Source organism: Mesoplodon mirus (genome assembly GCF_964341445.2).
Source record: "Mesoplodon mirus genome assembly, chromosome: 9".
Taxonomy (NCBI): Eukaryota; Metazoa; Chordata; class Mammalia; order Artiodactyla; family Ziphiidae; genus Mesoplodon; species Mesoplodon mirus.
In genome coordinates this window covers 71,216,986-71,234,200 of record NC_138985.1, presented here as the reverse complement: position 1 = coordinate 71,234,200, position 17,215 = coordinate 71,216,986, and the positions used below count along the sequence as shown (strand labels likewise).

The 17,215-nt window shown below is 41.0% G+C and overlaps 1 protein-coding gene across 1 annotated transcript in view; it reads right to left on the bottom strand.

Annotated features, from left to right (window-relative positions):
• Window positions 1-5,452: 5,452 nt before the first annotated feature.
• The window catches only part of AVL9 (AVL9 cell migration associated), a 63,365-nt gene continuing 51,602 nt past the window's right edge, over window positions 5,453-17,215 (bottom strand). The window contains exons 13-16 of the mRNA XM_082632887.1: window positions 15,886-16,003; window positions 13,548-13,601; window positions 12,999-13,087; window positions 5,453-10,660 (exon numbers count right to left, since the gene is read on the bottom strand). Of these exons, the coding sequence (XP_082489013.1) occupies window positions 10,545-10,660; window positions 12,999-13,087; window positions 13,548-13,601; window positions 15,886-16,003 (377 nt within the window). The 3' untranslated portion in view covers window positions 5,453-10,544. The remainder of the gene's footprint in view (window positions 10,661-12,998; window positions 13,088-13,547; window positions 13,602-15,885; window positions 16,004-17,215) is intronic.

Sequence of the window (17,215 nt, the reverse complement as noted above, 5' to 3'; positions counted from 1 at the left end):
CCGCCCACAATCACTTTAGAGCCGCTCCTCGTTCATAAGCCCCCCTCACCGCTAGTCTAACGGCTGGGGAAATCAAAGGAAAATAGTTCTCAGGGGGACATCAGGGTGACTGGTTTTTGACTGAGGGCTGGGTCCATAGGAGTTTTATTCTGGGGCCCATTGTTTGGGGCAAATGGGATTTAAAGTTGGTACAAATCTAAGAGATTGGGCCCTTGAGGAAAAGGAAGGCGGTGATTGCTGAGTTCAGAGAAACATCACTAGAGCTAATGGCTATGCAAATACAGTGGTGCCCAACCCAGAATGAACTTTCTCAAATGCGGCACCCAACCTGCCACTTGCCCTTGGAGAACCCTTTAAGGTTTTCCCCTGCCCTTTTAGATCAAGTCCACCCCCCTCTGCCAGGCTCACAGGGATCACTTTTTCCAAACCTGGCCTTACCTTACAGCCTCATCTCTTGCCCACCCCACCTTGCCATTTAGGTTCCAGCCACACCAAAGAACATTCACTGCTTTCCAGTCTTTGCCTATGTTGTTCTCCTAGGCCCTGGAGCCCTTTGTATCTAAGCCCACCTCACTCCTAAAACTATCACTTAGCCTTCAGGGGAAGAGACATCTACTCACCCCTGTCAAAAAGGAGCTGGCCACCATGCTGTGCTCAAACACACTGGGCTGAGCTTTGACCCAGCCTCTTTACCCACTATGGTAACCGTCCATTCTCCCCCTGCTATGTGGGTGGCATGTACTGTGTGTGTACACAGTAGGCACTCAAATACTTGATGGGAAGAAGGTAGGGTTTAAAATGCAGTGTGAGGCACTTGGGTTAGTTTTGAAAGTGACTTCCCAGGGCAAGTAGCCAAAGATGCGCACATCTTGGATCTCTGGAGGCCAGTGTGAGTCTCTGCTTTGGTGTTAAAAGTCCTTAGGGCTTGTGGCTGCCCAGGACAGTTCTGGACACACCGGACGTTTATGTGATTGCTAGACTTGAAGAACATCAGCCCTTCAAAGTAAAAAAAAAATTGGGTTCCTTCCTCTGTCTTCAAAAACTCATGCTGAGGCAAAGTTTTGCACAGGACCTGTAACAAAATGAGAAAAATAAGGACAAAATAAACTCATACAACACAAAGAGTTACTAATTTGATTTAAAGGATTCTCCTTTACTCTGACCCTATGCTCTTCCCATGTTTTGGTATTAAAACGTCTTTGTAAAAAGTGACAGTGATAAGAGAAAGACAAATATCATATGATATGGTTTATATATGGAATCTAAAAAACTGATACAAATGAACTTATTTACAAAACAGAAATAGACTCACAGACATAGAAAACAAACTTACGGTTACCAAAGGGGAAAGGGGACAGGGGAGGGATAAATTAGGAGTTTGGGATTAAAATAAATACAGTACTATATATAAAATAGATAAACAACAAGAACCTACTGTATAGCACAGGGAACTCTACTCAGTATCTTGTAATAACCTATAATGGAAAATAATCTAAAAAAACAGTGTGTGTATATATATATATATAATATATATAATATATATATATATAAAACTGAATCACTTTGCTGTACACCTGGAACTAACACAACACTGTAAATCAACTATATTTCAATAAAAGGTTTTTAAAAGCCAATAAATAAATAATAAATAAATAGAGTCCTTCCTTGGCCAAATAAGAAGTGCCAAAACTTTCTAGCCATACTGGGTAGGGGAGGGGGGGGAGTGGAGACTGGGAAAGAAATTTCAGGTGAAGAAAGTCCTAAATGTGAAAGGCAAAACTGAAAAACTCCTAGAAATTATAGAGAATATCCTTATGACCTTGACGTAAAGAAAAGTTTCTTAAATAAAACACAAAAAGATATGATTTCCTCTAATCATAAGAGGAAAGATAAATTTGACTACATTAAGAACTCTATGCATCAAAAGAGACCTAAAGAATGAAGGTAAGTCACAGAATGAGTATTTGCAACACACATAATTGACAAAGAAATAGTATCCAGAAATCCATCCATGTATCTATCTATCTATATCTATATATAGATTGATGTATACACACATACATACACACTCATAAAATTAAAACTCAAGCAAATAAGAAACAGATAACCTAACAGAAAAATGGGTAAAAGACGAATAGGCATTTCACCAAAGTGGAAATCTAAATAGTCAATAAGTAAATTAAAAAGTACTCAATTTTATTTGTACACAGGGAAATGCAAATTAAAACCCACAATGAGATACCATCTTACACTCATCAAATCAGCAGAAATTTAAATTCCTGGTGTTACCAAAGCATGGGAGACAATGTGGAACAATGTTGTTCTCATTCCCTGATGGTGGGAGGGTAAAATGGTATCATCCCTTTGAAAAACAGGTTGGCATTAACTAAAAAGTTTGAAGAGATACATATTCCCATGACCCTGCAGTTTCATTCCCACATTTATACCCTAGAGAAAACATGCACAGGTGCACTGGGAGATGTATACTAGAAGGGTCAGAGCAGCACGGCTCTTCACATTAGCTTCAAACCAGAAACAGCCAATGCCCACCCATAGCAGACTGGATAAACTGTGGTGCAGTCGTACAGTGGAACAGCTTATAAAGCAGTGAAAGAGAATGATCTCCTAAAACCAAAATTAAGCAGAAAAAGACAATATGGATGGTGTGATACCGTTTATACAAGTTCAAAAACAGACAAAAAATAACAATGCTGTTTGGGAAACATACACAGGAAGGAGGAGGTTGAATTATAAGAAAACGATTATCTCAAAAATCAGAAAACCAAACGTATCTGGAGAAGGAAGAATTATGATCTGGGAGAGGCACAAGGGGCGGGGCATTTTAGGTGTGGGCAATATCCTATTTCTTGCCTGGGTACTAGTTGTGTGATTGGTTAAGCTTAATGTATACGTTTCTTTTCTGTATGTGTATTTCACACTTAAGTTGCCCATCCCTTTCTTAAAGTTTTACTGGTTGAAAATCTTCAAGACGGAAGCACCTATTTGCCTGGTGCTCAATCAAAGCTGAGTCCGAGTATTTTAGAAAGAACTCCGAGTAGCCCCAGGGGAGACTTTGAAGAGCAAGAGAGGCTGGAGCTGACCTTCAGTTAAGGGGTTCTCTCAATAATGCTTCTCCAACAACGAGAGGGGTGGGAAAGCCTGACCACAGCAAAGGTGTCACTTAGCCGGGGGCTTGTGGTGGCCAGGGTGTCAGGGGAGAAGTTTGGGATGTTACTGTGTGGTGGACTCTGAGTGCCTGATTCAGGAATCTGGATTTAATTCTGTAGACAGTAAGTAGACTTGGAGGATTACCATGCAGCAAAGGGACAATTAAAAATACCCTAATGGGGCTTCCCTGGTGGCGCAGTGGTTGAGAATCTGCCTGCCGATGCAGGGGACACGGGTTCAAGACCTGGTCTGGGAAGATCGCACATGCCGCGGAGCAACTAGGTCCATGAGCCACAACTACTGAGCCTGCGCATCTGGAGCCTGTGCTCTGCAACGAGAGGCCGCGATAGTGAGAGGCCTGCGCAATGCGATGAAGAGTGGCCCCCGCTCACCGCAACTAGAGAAAGCCCTTGCACAGAAACGAAGACCCAACACAGCCAAAAATAAATAAATTAATTTTTTAAAAAAAGTAACAAATGTTCAAGTACAATTGGTGTCTTAAAAAAAAAAAAAAAAACCCTAACGTCTTAGGGAGATGATTCTGGGTGTGAGGGGTAGGGTGGACTGAAAGTAGAGAAACCGATAAAGGCTCAGGCATAATAGACCAGGAGTGACGGAAGTGAAGTTAGAAAGAGATGGAACGAAGATGAGTTACTGAGGAAGAACAGTAGGAACTTAGTGATTGAACAAACTTTTTCAAAAACTTATTTTCTGTTCTTTCCCAGCCCTTCCATTCTAAAGCTAACTCAAGAGAGATTCTGCTTTACAAGGACAAGTGACTGGAACCACGTAAGGTCAGAAGAGGACTAGCAGACACACTGATTTGATGCCGAGAGCCCGACTGAAGGCTTCAAAATTCCCTGCAACTACTTGAGCGTATTGCCAGGGTGGGGGGCTGGGGGGCAGACAGGGAGGACACAGAGGGTGGAGCCTTTTCAGCAGCAGCAGAGTAGTTTAATGGCAAGCAAGGAGTTTTTAACTTTTCATTATGGAAATCTCAAACATACAGGACACCAGAATAGTCTAGCGAACCCCTGTGTACTCATCTCCTGGCTTCAACAATGATCAATATTTTATCAAGTGGCTTTCGTCATTTTCCCACCCTCCACATCAATGTGCCCCAGGAGGGAAGCCAGGTCTGGTGAGGGATAAAACATATACATTTAGAAACATTTGAATCTTAGTTTTTGTGTTACGCTGGGATGTCAGTGGTTCCAAAACAGGTATACATGGGATCAAGAGCAAAGAGCACAACCATCTGGCTTTCCTGCCCCAGACACTCCCTGGCCTCTGAATCCATAGCCATACAAAGCGTGTTACCTGTGTTGGATGACTAGGCCTTAGCTGCCTCGACTGGAGCTGGCTGTCAGTCACGCGACTGGAAGGTCAGCTGGGGATTTGTCGACTGTGAACTTGGACAGATCAGTCCTGCTGCAGAGCGGTTCCCCAAGCCTGTGATTACCACAGGAGGAGATGAGCCCTTCACAAAGTGTGGTTCCTTGGAAGAAACTGGCTCTATAATCATGCTCCTTCCAGATGTTGCCAGGTTTGATCATTGCAACTCCCATCCTATCAGAACGAAGAGAAGGCAGCTCTGACCTGGGAGACGATGGGGGACCATCCCCTCACCACGGCAGAGCCTGAAGCGCAGCTGGAACAGGTCCTCGGAAAAAGGAGATGTTGGCGGTGTCGAGCTCTACTGCCCGAGTCACCTTGTCAGCTCCAGGCAGCAACAGTCCACGCTGTAAGAACACCGGTACCTTAAATTTAACCCTGTACTCAAGGCAGCGCACACTCCTGGAAGCAAAGAAATTTGTCTCCTTCTTCTGTGAAGCTGTTTTGCAGAACAGCTGTAAGGAAACCATGGTACATGGAAATACATATGTGAAAATGTGCTAGGAGTCCTCAGTGGAAATGTCAAGGTTATTTTGAAGCTCACCAGTACGGATGGAAAAATGGGTTGCTTGGGGCAATATCCTAGTCCCCTGGGGATTTCGTCCGTGAGCATGTAACAAGATGTTGCTGCACGACCAAACTCCGTTTGGTTGTACTTTGTGCAGCCCCAGGCACTAAACATTCTTGCTGCGAGGGTCACCACCTCACAAACTGAAGCACCACAAGTATTTTCAAAATGAGAGAGTAAAAAAAAACGAGCAATGCATCCTTTAGTTCCGCTGGTTTCCTAATAAACGAAGCTGGCCCTTCTGTCCAACTGTGAAGCAGGCCAGAAACCACACTGACAACATGAAGGGTACTTCTAGAAAAACAGGCCAAGTCCACTGTATGCAGGAGAAACAGGATAATTTTATTCTCATTTTTCCTTAAAATAAAGATACAGTAGAAGTTTTACAATTCAGTATGATTGGACGTGATTTATAATTTTAACATTTTTTAAAAAACAAATGACAACAGAAACAAAAGACTAGTACAAATTATAAAACTACTAGAGCAAAGAGAAACTACCTTTCTGATCAAAAACATGTACCATAGCTCTAAACTTCCTAAGAAAACTTTCTAAGATTTCTAAGCTAAACTTTCTTAGAACGGGGTGTGTGGAAAACCTTTCATCTCAAGTATTTAAACTATTCCTGTACCCACTAAATGCTTTCACCAACTTGTTAATCATATGCTTCCTAAATTTAGGAACCAGTGATCAAGTGGCCTGAAACAAGTCTTGATCCTATATTTCCAGCTATAAATTATTAATATTTCAAGAAAACAATATATTTTCTAAGCACGTAAGTTTTCTAAAAACTTCAATTACCTTTTCTGGCTCAGTACCTGACTGAAATGTTCAAATATTCATATTGCACAAAAAAAAATTTGAGCAGCATACTATATGAGTGTGAGAAGCTGATGAAAAATAAGATTGAGGAAAATCCCTAAGTTGTGTCCCATTTAACATGATTTAAATATATATTTTCTATATCTTTAATTAATATAAGTAAAAAGGTAATCTTTAGAACAGCACAGAGATACAAATACATTAGCATTTTACAAAATATATTCAACCCCTTATACGTCCAACAATCTTTTAGTTTTGGAGCTGCCATACAAGGGAGCTAGTTTCTTCTCCTTCATATGAAAGCAGGAAGTCATGTGTACAAAGTTATTTATATGAGAAGAATAAAGATTCCTTTTCTTTGTCCTTGACAAATATTTATGGAATGTTGGAAATGATGAAAAAACAATTCCAATGTTATGAAGTCCAAAGACTTGGAATGAAAAGACTCGTAGTGGCACGCTGAGCTACACGGCATGACAATCATCTTCTAGAAACTAGGGCTGCATTCTCTATCATGTTTAGAGGCTACCACAGAACTGGGTGGAAAGGCCATGAATGACTTGCCACCTCTGGTAAACAATCAGAGCATGCAAATGTCAATGCCATCTCAAGAGTCCCAACCAACTCCCTGATAAAATAACAGGCAACACTTACCGGCTACCAGCTTAACAGGCTACTTTCCCAAACTGCTGAAGCAGATAAAAGTTCAAGGGGTTCAGGGTAAGTCCACTGGCCCCTTACAGGGCTGGGTGCTCCTAAACTCATCACCAGGCCTCAGGGAAAAGGACCACTGGCTGTAACTTCCATAAAACAAATTAAAAACAAAAACTGCCTGCCAGGGAGATAAAGTTAAAGCCTCATTTTAAAAGTTGTAGCTAGCAGATGAAAAATCTAAGTTCTTCATAAAAGAATTCTTATAACCTTTAGCATATTAAATACTGCTCTCAGGCTTCCTTGGTGGCACAGTGGTTAAGAATCAGCCTGCCAATGCAGGGGACATGGGCTTGAGCCCTGGTCCGGGAAGATCCCACATGCTGCAGAGCAACTAAGCCCGTGCGCCACAACTACTGAGCCTGAGCTCTAGAGCCTGCGAGCCGCAACTACTGAGCCCACATGCCACAACTACTGAAGCCCGTGCTCCTAGAGCCCATGCTCCGCAACAAGAGAAACCACCACAATGAGAAGCCCACGCGCCGCCATGAAGAGTAGCCCCCGCTCGCCGCAACTAGAGATAGCCTGCGCGCAGCTACAAAGACCCAACACAGCCAAAAATAAATAAATTTATACCAAAAGAAAAAAAAATACTGCTCTCAAAGTACTTTCATTCAGATTTTAAAGGACTTTGTCTCTCGGCTTTGCAACTTCTCACCTCTCCCTTCCTAATTTGTTTTCTCCTTGCCTTTCTAAGTAAATTATTCTAAAAACAAAAACAAACAAAAAAAACCCAATGCTTAATATAGGACTTGGAAAGCAAGATAAGGTTGAGGAAATCACATCATATGCTCCGGTTTGCTGCCCAAAGATATAGCTGCTGTGCTTCTTAAAGCAAAAAGTAGAAGAGAGGGGCTTCCCTGGTGGTGCAGTGGTTAAGAGTCTGCCTGCCTATGCAGGGGACACAGGTTCGTGCCCCGGTCGGGGAGGATCCCACATGCCGTGGAGCGGCTGGGCCCGTGAGCCATGGCCGCTGAGCCTGCGCGTCCGGAGCCTGTGCTCCGCAACGGGAGAGACCACAACAGTGAGAGGCCCGCGTACCGCAAAAAAAAAAAAAAAAAAAGTAGAAGAGAATTGTATTTTAGGGCCTGGGGGCTAGTAAATCACTAACGGATTTGGAGATAGACTATTCATACTGGTTATGTCAGCCAAATGCAGGTGCAAAATAACCCTAAGCCGTACTGTGACAGGCAACTTTTCCTATTCACTTAACTCAGGACACTTGGGCCAGCTTTAACACTCTTTCCTTTACCTATGTCATCATCATTACAGTGCCTAGTAGGAATTAAAGCACACCAGGGACTTTTTCCAAACACTCTTTTTAAGTCATCTGGACAGGAGCGAGGTCTCCACCAAGCTATGGATGCAGTCTGTGTTGCCTGGCACACTCTGAAAAAGCCTGGCTGACCCTAGCTCCCTCGGGCCTACATAAACGCACTCAGTTCTCAGACAAAAACACTGTGGCCAAGCAAAGCACACACCTTTTCCAGTGATTTGTCCGAAGACAGCCACACCAGTGTTGGCTCCACTCACAGAGCCAGTGGCTGGAGGAGGCTACTGCTTCCAGGCTGGATGCTGGGCTGGAGCCTGGAACCCAAACTTGAAGCACGTAGGCTCCCGGGACCAGGGGCCAGGCTTCCTGCCTGCAACTGTGCTGGCTGCCCCAGGGCCCCCCAGCAACAATGTAATAGCCTGCACTCCCTGAAGATGCCCATACCTCTAGAACCTGAAGGAAACAGAGTTATGGTCTTTTGACCATTTCTATGACAAAAGTTCTATCTTCTGAAATACTCACTTTATGTTGAAAGTCAGTTAAATGACCACTGTAAATAAGAGTTGAACTCTTAACCAGAAACATGAATAGAAAGTTCCATTAAGGTGTATATAAAATAGGGAGTAAGTGATACTAAAGCAAAGTTAGATAGTATGTAACTTGTTTTATTTCGGTGGGATTCCAAAGTGGATTGGACTTCTTTGAATAGTGAGAGATGAGAATTCACCCCAATCATACACGCCATATAAACGAAAGGAGGAACCAGCAGCATGCTGGCTGACCACTCACAGCACTCTCAGCGCCGTGAACAGCCCGGCAGTCGAGAGTAGCAACTGTGCCCCGATACGCTATCACACTCTACCCAACAATGTGGCCTCACGAAACAATAAGATGTTAGTCTCAGTGCAACTTTAAAGTACCTTTTAAAGTTTTGTTTGGTACTACTTTCTTCTCTTCAAATAGTATTTCCTGAGAAAGCAAACTTTCCTAGAAGTGGAATTAACAGAGTTCTCACAATAAGCCCTTTACCTTGAGTTGTTATACTCAAAGGGAAGTACGCTTTTAGGTGTGCAGGACTTGTGTTAAAACACAAGTTGGAAATTTTAGGGATATTTAGATTATGTCCCTATGTTTCATTTCACATGCCTTAGTAGTGCTTCTTACACAAACATTTCTTAAAGGATAAATCAAATATAATCAAGCGTCCTCCCTAATTAGGTCCCCGATTTTCTCAATACTCTTTATATCAAATGTAGATTATACTCGTGATGTATTTTCCAAGTATCTTTTGTTACTGAAAAAGCAGTCTGTCGCCTGTTAAGTACTCCCTGAGAACACCCAGCCAAAGTCCCCTTGAAAAGCAAATGAGAGCTGAGCCTGGCCGCCACATGAGGTCTAGTTGTGTAAAAATCTTCAGTAGTGAGCACACCTGTGTCTAAAATGAACCCAGGTGTCCTTCATGAAACATGACTGATGTCATGGCTGTAGTTTTCTTCTCTTGCTTTTCTGAATGTGAGCCAAGATGAGATTTCTATTTAATATTTACAGATCATCTTGCTTTTCTTTCATAAATACTTTTGGAAGGGGGTAGAGACTGATTACACGAGGATTTTCTATCAGGGAAGTAGGAAGGCCAAGCGCCCTGAAAAGCTTTATGAAGATTAAGACTAAGAAAAAACCTGTAAGTCTGTAAACACCCAATGGAAAACTGTTCAAAAGAAGAAATAGAAGGCACAAACTTTGGGTTAAAAAATGCATGTAAAGATTGCAACATTACTACAGTCAATAGAACTAACACCTAGATCTTTAAAAGTCTTGCCCTAAATACACACTCAGTTAAACTGCTTGAACACTGCTAAAACCGTCACCATGCTGTTTCTTTGCACATCTACTTGAACAATTAGGAAAAGGAAGAAAGCACAGTGACCCACCTTGACACCTCAAAGCAAGTGCTTAGGATTGGGAAAGAATAAATTAAAAGCACAAAACAAAACACTCCATCCTCAGAACCACCACCTCTGACTTCCACGGTTTCTAGGAGGAAGTGAAGTGATAAATGTGTTTTGTAGGTAGAAAACCAACAAACAAAAAATCCTCATATAACTCAGCAAGATAATAATGAAGGGCTGGTTTATATGGCCCCTTACTGTTAAATGTAAGCACATTTTAGGGCCCACTTTAGAGAAATTAAAATAGTAATATAACTTAATCTTAGCACATATAAACATCCATCTGGATATTCAAACAGCAACAACAGAACAAAATTTACACCAAGTAAAAACTTTTCTAAAGTAAACAAATGTATACTATCAGAACTCAAAATTCACTAGAACGTTCACTGCGTTTCAATCAGGCTCAGACTGAAATAAAAGTAGTCAATTTAAACCCCAACCTGGGAAGCCGTCCCTGCCACGTTTGTGGTTTTGTCTTTTCAGCACCCCATGACATTCATTTACACAGAGGGCAACCGTCCATGTAAACAGTTTGACCTACTGGTCCCTGCTGTGGACCTGTGGTCGATGAAGAGGAACAGTCTGGGAGCAGCAGACAGACAAGGGACACTTAAACCTAAGAAAGGGACAGCAGCTTCTGGGTGGCTTGCTCCGCTCAGGGTTTCCCGTCAGGCAGCTCAGTGAGACTCTGTGGAGTGGAACTGGTGAAAGTAGAAAGCCATGAAGACATGGCTGTCTTTGCACTGGAAAAAGCTCCTCCAACTGATTGGCCTGAATGGAAAGAAGGGGAAAAAGAAAAGGAAAAATGTCTTCACTTTTGTTAAGAGACACTGAAAAACCAATGTTAATGAATAAATGTTAATTAACTGCAACCGATATGTTAATAGTTACTAAAATACCATTTACACTTTTAGTTTCAAAATAATCCCTTACCATGGGAATGTCTAAGAGGAACCTGGATAGTACCAGGGTGAAGACCCTGCTCTCCTAAGCATTTTGGAAATCTTGAGCAAACTCTTTCCTTAATACCCACTGTGCCAGGCCAGTGGTTGTCAGCACTGGCTGCGCAGCAGAATGACTTGGACAGCTGAGAAAGTCCTATGAGCTCGCTGTGCCCTAAATCTAAGTTGATAACGAAAAACCACCTGCAGGGAAGAATTGTTAGGCTGCTTAGGGAAATTTGTTGTTGCCATCTAAAATGATGTTGCATCAAATGAAGACACACAGAGCTCTATCTGCCTGAGGTCTGTTTTGTTTTTAAGAGTGTTATCTCGTGTTAAAGTGAAATATTTAAGCTGAATCATCCATACTCACTATTCTTGATGAAGGGAGTGTGGAAGAAGAGAATAGGCCTTAGAATTTAAATATCAGCAGCATCACTAAAATTTAACTAATAACTGATATCATATAACTATGAGGAAGTAGAATTTTCCTACTTTTCCATAGTGATGGGGCTATGTGCCTTGTGTCTCTCTCCTAAGAAGAGTGTGTGGAGTAGTTCTCTCACTCTATCTCTGGATATACAGGACGTTAGAGCTACGAGGACCCCTGCACAGAGATCACTTAGTTCTGGGGCTTTTGAGTTGTGTTCAGTAAGGGTTAGCCAAGCTCTCTCAGGAGCTAAGAAAGGAGACGGGTCCTATTTTCAATACTGATATGACAAAGCAAACATAGCCAAATGTAAATAATCAGTGAATCTGAGATAACTGGGAGTTCCTTGTACACTGTTGCACAATTTAAGTTTGAAATAATATAAAAATAAAAAGTTAAAAATATAGAAAAGAGGGAACAAGAAGTTTCTTTAGAAAGGATATGGAATAATCTTCAAAATATTTTAAGTGAAAAAAGGTACAGAAGGGTGTATACAACAGCATGTTACCATTTGTCTGGCTTTGGTATCAGGGAGATACTGGGCTCAGTAAATGAGTTGGGGAGTGTTACCTCAACCACTACTTTCTGAAAGAGTTTGTGTAACAGTAGCATTATTTCTTAAATGTTTGATAAAATTCATAAGTGAAGCCATCTGTGTTTAGATTATATTTAAAACCTTGTGGCAAGCTTTTAAATTTTAATTCAACTTATTTAACAGACATAGGGCTATTCAGATTTTCTATTTCTTTACTGCATTGGTTTCGGCGATTTGAGTCTTTCAAGGAAATTGTAGATTTTACCTAAGTTGTTGAAAAACTGGCATAAAATTACTCACAATATTCTTATTATCCTTTTAATTTCTGTAAGATCTACAGTGGTGTCCCCTCTTTCATGCCCAATACTGGTAATTTGTATCTTCTTTTTCCCTTTATTAGTCTAAAAGGTTTCACTAATGTTGTTGATTTTTTCATAAAAACAACTGTTGGTTTCACTGATCTTCTTTATTGTGTGATACTACCTTAAAAGATGGCAGCTCCTAATGCCTACTTTATTATTATGGCTCTCTACTATTTATAAAGAACTGTGGGCTGGGACTTCCCTGGTGGCACAGTGGTTGGGAAACCACCTGCCAATGCAGGGGACATGGGTTCGAGCCCTGGTCTGGGGAAGATCCCACATGCCGCGGAGCAACTAAGTCCATGAGCCACAACTACTGAGCCTGCACTCTAGAGCCTGTGACCCACAACTACTGAAGCCGGTGCGCCTAGAGCCTGTGCTCCGCAACAAGAAGCCACCACGCTCCACAACAAGAAGCCACCATGCTCCGCAACAAGAAGCCACCTCAATGAGAAGCCCGCGCACTGCAACGAAGAGTAGCCCCTGCTGGCCGCAACTAGAGAAAGCCCGCGTGCAGCCAAAAATGAATAAATAAATAAATTTTAAAAAAAGAACTGTGGGCAGCTCAGGGAATGGAGGGAAAACTCCAGAGAAGCTTGAATCCTGGTAACAGAACAGATAGGACAAAATTTGCTAAACTTGGTTTGACATTATCTAGTGCCACAAGAATTGTTTTAATGAATAAGGCCAAAATTTAAAACAAAAACCTCTGTATTCGATCATCTTGCATTATTATGTGATACACAGATCTCTACAACTTTATGTTTTTATCAATGACATATTGAGGATAGAGAAGAGATGTGTTATGATTCCAATCTGTTCCTGCCTAAGACATCCTTACCAACAGCTTTTCCTGTTTGCACAACATTCCGACTCGTTGTGACCATGACGTTTCCAAGTTTTTTGCCACGTTCACTGTTTTGAACAGAACTGAGTAAAGGAGAGAAATGTTAAGTACAATTTAAAAAAATCTCTCAGGTATACATTCACCGCTCCATAACCATCCCCCAAATCAGTACTGAGAAAAGAAGCTAAATAATTCATTATTTGTTATGCATCAATTAATTTACTAACATTTGAAGCATGTGAATTTTCAGAAAACACTAAAGGATATATGCTTAACTCTTCCTACAGTCACAATATGCTAAAGTAACTTCACCAGAATAAAAATGGCAAATCTGGCTATTAGTTCACACCATTCTCCATGAAACAGCAGTGTTTTCACTTTGAAACATACACACTGCTGAGCTAGAGAATGTTATGCACATATTTGGTTACTATTTGAAGCACAAGTCTGTGAAGTGGAGAAAAACAATTCCCAATTAGCAATGAAACACATGGCATAAATTCAGACGTAAGACTGTTCCTAGTATTTTCCCTAAATACTCACTGTGAGAATCTTAACTTCATGTCTGACACTGAATACTGGCCTTGGAAAGGATGGCTGTAAAACAAAGTTTGAGTTTAGACCGTGAGTATTTCACCAATAAAGCTGCAACACAGTTATCACATGGAAGAATCTGGAAACCTCCCTCGCAGGGGTGACTCAGCCGGGTGGCAGTGCTCCAAATGCAATATAGGAAACAGGGCTTTGATCACAGCTCTCCACTTACAGTTATGTAAGTCCCTCTGAGCTTATGTCCTTGCTTGTAAAATAGGTGTGCTTTTTTTCTTGGGTGGGGATGATTTGTGTTAGTGCTTCCCTAATGTTCTGATTTACCTGGTCTGGGGTGGGGCCCAAGCACATTTTAAAATCAGGCAACCTGATCAACTTTACACTATAAAACAAGGCATCAATAAATATTCAAATTCTTATCTCATACGCAGGGGTCTCTCTGTCAGTGTCTAACAAAGAAAGTGACCCTAGAGAAATTTGTAGCCACTTACTGAAATATCAAAATGCTATTTATGGCTTTTCAAATGAAAACAAATTGATATATTGGCCATATTAAGCATACGTTAACAACCCCTCTTTTTCTGGATTTCTGAATCACCGGTTGCAAAGAATTGAGAGATTAGTTCATCATTCTCTATTCCTGCAAACGCTGGGCTTAAAGGATGAAACATGCCTGCTGCTTTTAAGGGAAGTCAGAGGACTACCTTCTTCGATCTTTAGGAGTTGAAGAAAGGGTTTCATAGATCTCAAACCTTACATTTAGTTTTGAATACTTCTAAATTATACCCCCTGGTGACAGTTGAAGACTATCATTTCTTGTTTTGAATTTGGTGAAAATATTGAAAATCTGCTGATGGTCATATCTGCATAATTTCCCTACCTTTTTTTTTTTTCTGGTTCTTTTCTTCAGTTTTCTCCTCAATCTAAGTAACTGCAATTTATTTACATATTTTTAAGAGTATTGTTTTTACATTCCTTTAAAACACATTTCAGCTAATCCTCATATGGACCTGCAACACAATCTGTCGAGCTGCTTCAAGTTAAAGGCACTACAGCAGACGCAGGGGCTGCGTAAAGATCTGACCAGGCTGAAGGTCAGAGTACCGGGGAGGAGACCAAACTATGAGCGGTCACTCCCCCAGCACTACCACAAGGAGCGCCGCCAGGCAAACAAACTCACATCTGTTTCTCCTTATTACTCTTTAGAACACAGACCTTGTGGTTAGTGAGGGAGAAAACTGAACTCTTAGTCCTTTCATTTAATACCATTAAAACGCTTGTGCCTTTTAATTCTCTCTGTTTCTACCACACCCAAATGGCAACATAGGTTTCTGCTACAGCCCAGTATGAGGATTAAATTCCCCCAAATCGGTCCGGAACCTAGTCATTGTTCTTGATAGGTACAAAGTATTGGCAGACATGTTCTCCCAAACCCTGCTTCCTTACAGATGCTTCTGCAAGTTACTATGACATAATTCCTGGGTTTTGTGTTTGTAGCACCAATTAAATCACATCCCCAGTTGAGCTAAGTTTACCACAGTTCCCAAATAATATGGTAATCAGTACTAAATTGATTTTTTTCAGATTCTCACTGAGAAGTAAAGTTTAAAATACAAATGAAAACCAACGTTCAGCATATACTTGTATTGTAAATAAAAAATTATATTTTTTAATTTAGAAAAGAAGTTCCCAAGATGTACACATTATATTAATTGATCTCCTTAGACGCTACTCTGCCATTCACATAGTATTATTTCTTAATGGCCCCACTCCCCAGCATGTTTAAATGTCTTTTACATGGGATAAAGTCTTTGCCCAGCAGTCGACACTGTGAAAGGTATTAAATTTTGTTGGATCTAGAATCTGATGTGGAAACTGCATCAGATTTGACTGCAAATCTAGGAGTTCAAACACTAACTTTAGTTGTTCACACTTCATATTTTAAAATAACCTCTCAGTTTTAACCAGTGCTATTTCCCTCAAGGGTTCTGTCTTGTTTGACCATTCTGCTGAGCACAGATCCAGGGAAAGGGAGGGAAGAACCATGAAGTAGGAGGATCCTCACAGGCCAGGACTTTGTCTCCAAATCACGCTGGAAGCTGGGAGAAATGTTAGTGCTTCCAAAATGCCTTGTGCTTTGTGGGTAAGAAGTGTGAATAAGGAAGCAGTTTTCAGCTGCTTCTCTGTACTTGGGAGCCTTTTTATAAAAATCTACTCGGGGAGATTCTTGAAGATATTCACAATATCATCAGAGTTAAGGTATGATTTTCTTTATGCTGGGGCACACTTAATAAGTGAACCACCTCTATCAACCTTCAGAGGATGTGCTTACTTCGGATTTATTTCTGCAAGTGCTGGATGCTTGTTGCTGTTCCAGACCCTGTAGTTGTGAGTGTTCTTCCATGCTGTAACAAAGGTCGTCCCGTAGTCTGATAAGATCTTTTCATTATCTGTCAAGTAAATATTTGAAAATTGAGCTGGACTGTAGCCAGTCAGGGATGTAAAGATTAATAACCTAAACCAGTAAAGAAATGGCTTTAGCCTCCCTGTCCCCCTGCTTTCTTGGGGAGACAGCCTACCAGATGTCAGGAATCTTGGGTCTAATTCCAGAAATCCTGTTAAAGAAGCGATGTGGCCTTTGGTAAGTCACTACTCACTCAGAATTTCATTTTTCTTACTAGAAAATAAGGGGGCTGAGCCAAATATTTTCTAAGGTTCCTTAAAACTCCAAAATATTTCCAAGTTCTCCTTACCAAGGTAAGGAGGCATAGTATTATTTATTAAAATCTATAGGCTGGACAGTGGGTTAAACATACTGATGTATATACATGGAGCAGGCAATTAGGGTATCTTTTCATCTTTTCACAAATGCCATTTTTCTAAGAAAGGCTATTAGAAAGAATACATTAATTGGTTCTTTTTAGACACTATTTACTTTTCTTTGCCTCACTATTCAGTGAAATTTACTCTTGAGTTTCCATGCATTTCACAGTCAAAATACTTAAAATAACAAGGAGATTTTCATATATTTAAATGCTTAAAACTTTTTGGCTTTATCACTATTGAGGCGAAGCTTCAATGCGGAGCGTTTCTTCTACTTGGAAGAATAGAAAAGGTTTCGAGGACTGATTCAAATGGCTATTGCTCCATATGTTAACTTCAAGTTGCTTGCTCTGAGGGTGAAACGTGACTTTTTTTGCTGGGAGAGGAAGAGAAGGACATAACACGGTTCTGTATGCAGCATAAGGAAGTTCTTTTAAGAACATACTCCTCAAACGGCTCACTGGACTGAATTTCCTTTAAGAGCTTGGGCCTGAGCCAGACTTCTTGGGCTGAAGTCCCAGCTCAGCCTCTTACCAGGTGGAAGAGCAAACTATTTAACCTCTCTATGCCTCACTTTCTCTTCTGTAAAATGAGGATGACACAGTATCTACCTCTAGGATTGCTGGGAGGATGAAATGAGTTAGCAGATGTTACGTGCTCAAAAAAGGGGGTGCTGCACATGTTAAACGTTCCCCCCAAAAGTTAGCTACTATGTATTACTCAGTGCTCACAGCTACCTGGGCAAATATTTTTAAGAAGTAAATCAATTACTCAGGAAGCTACATGGCTGGTGGAGACTTGGGTTTTCTTACTAGATAAACTGAATGATTCTGAGTTAG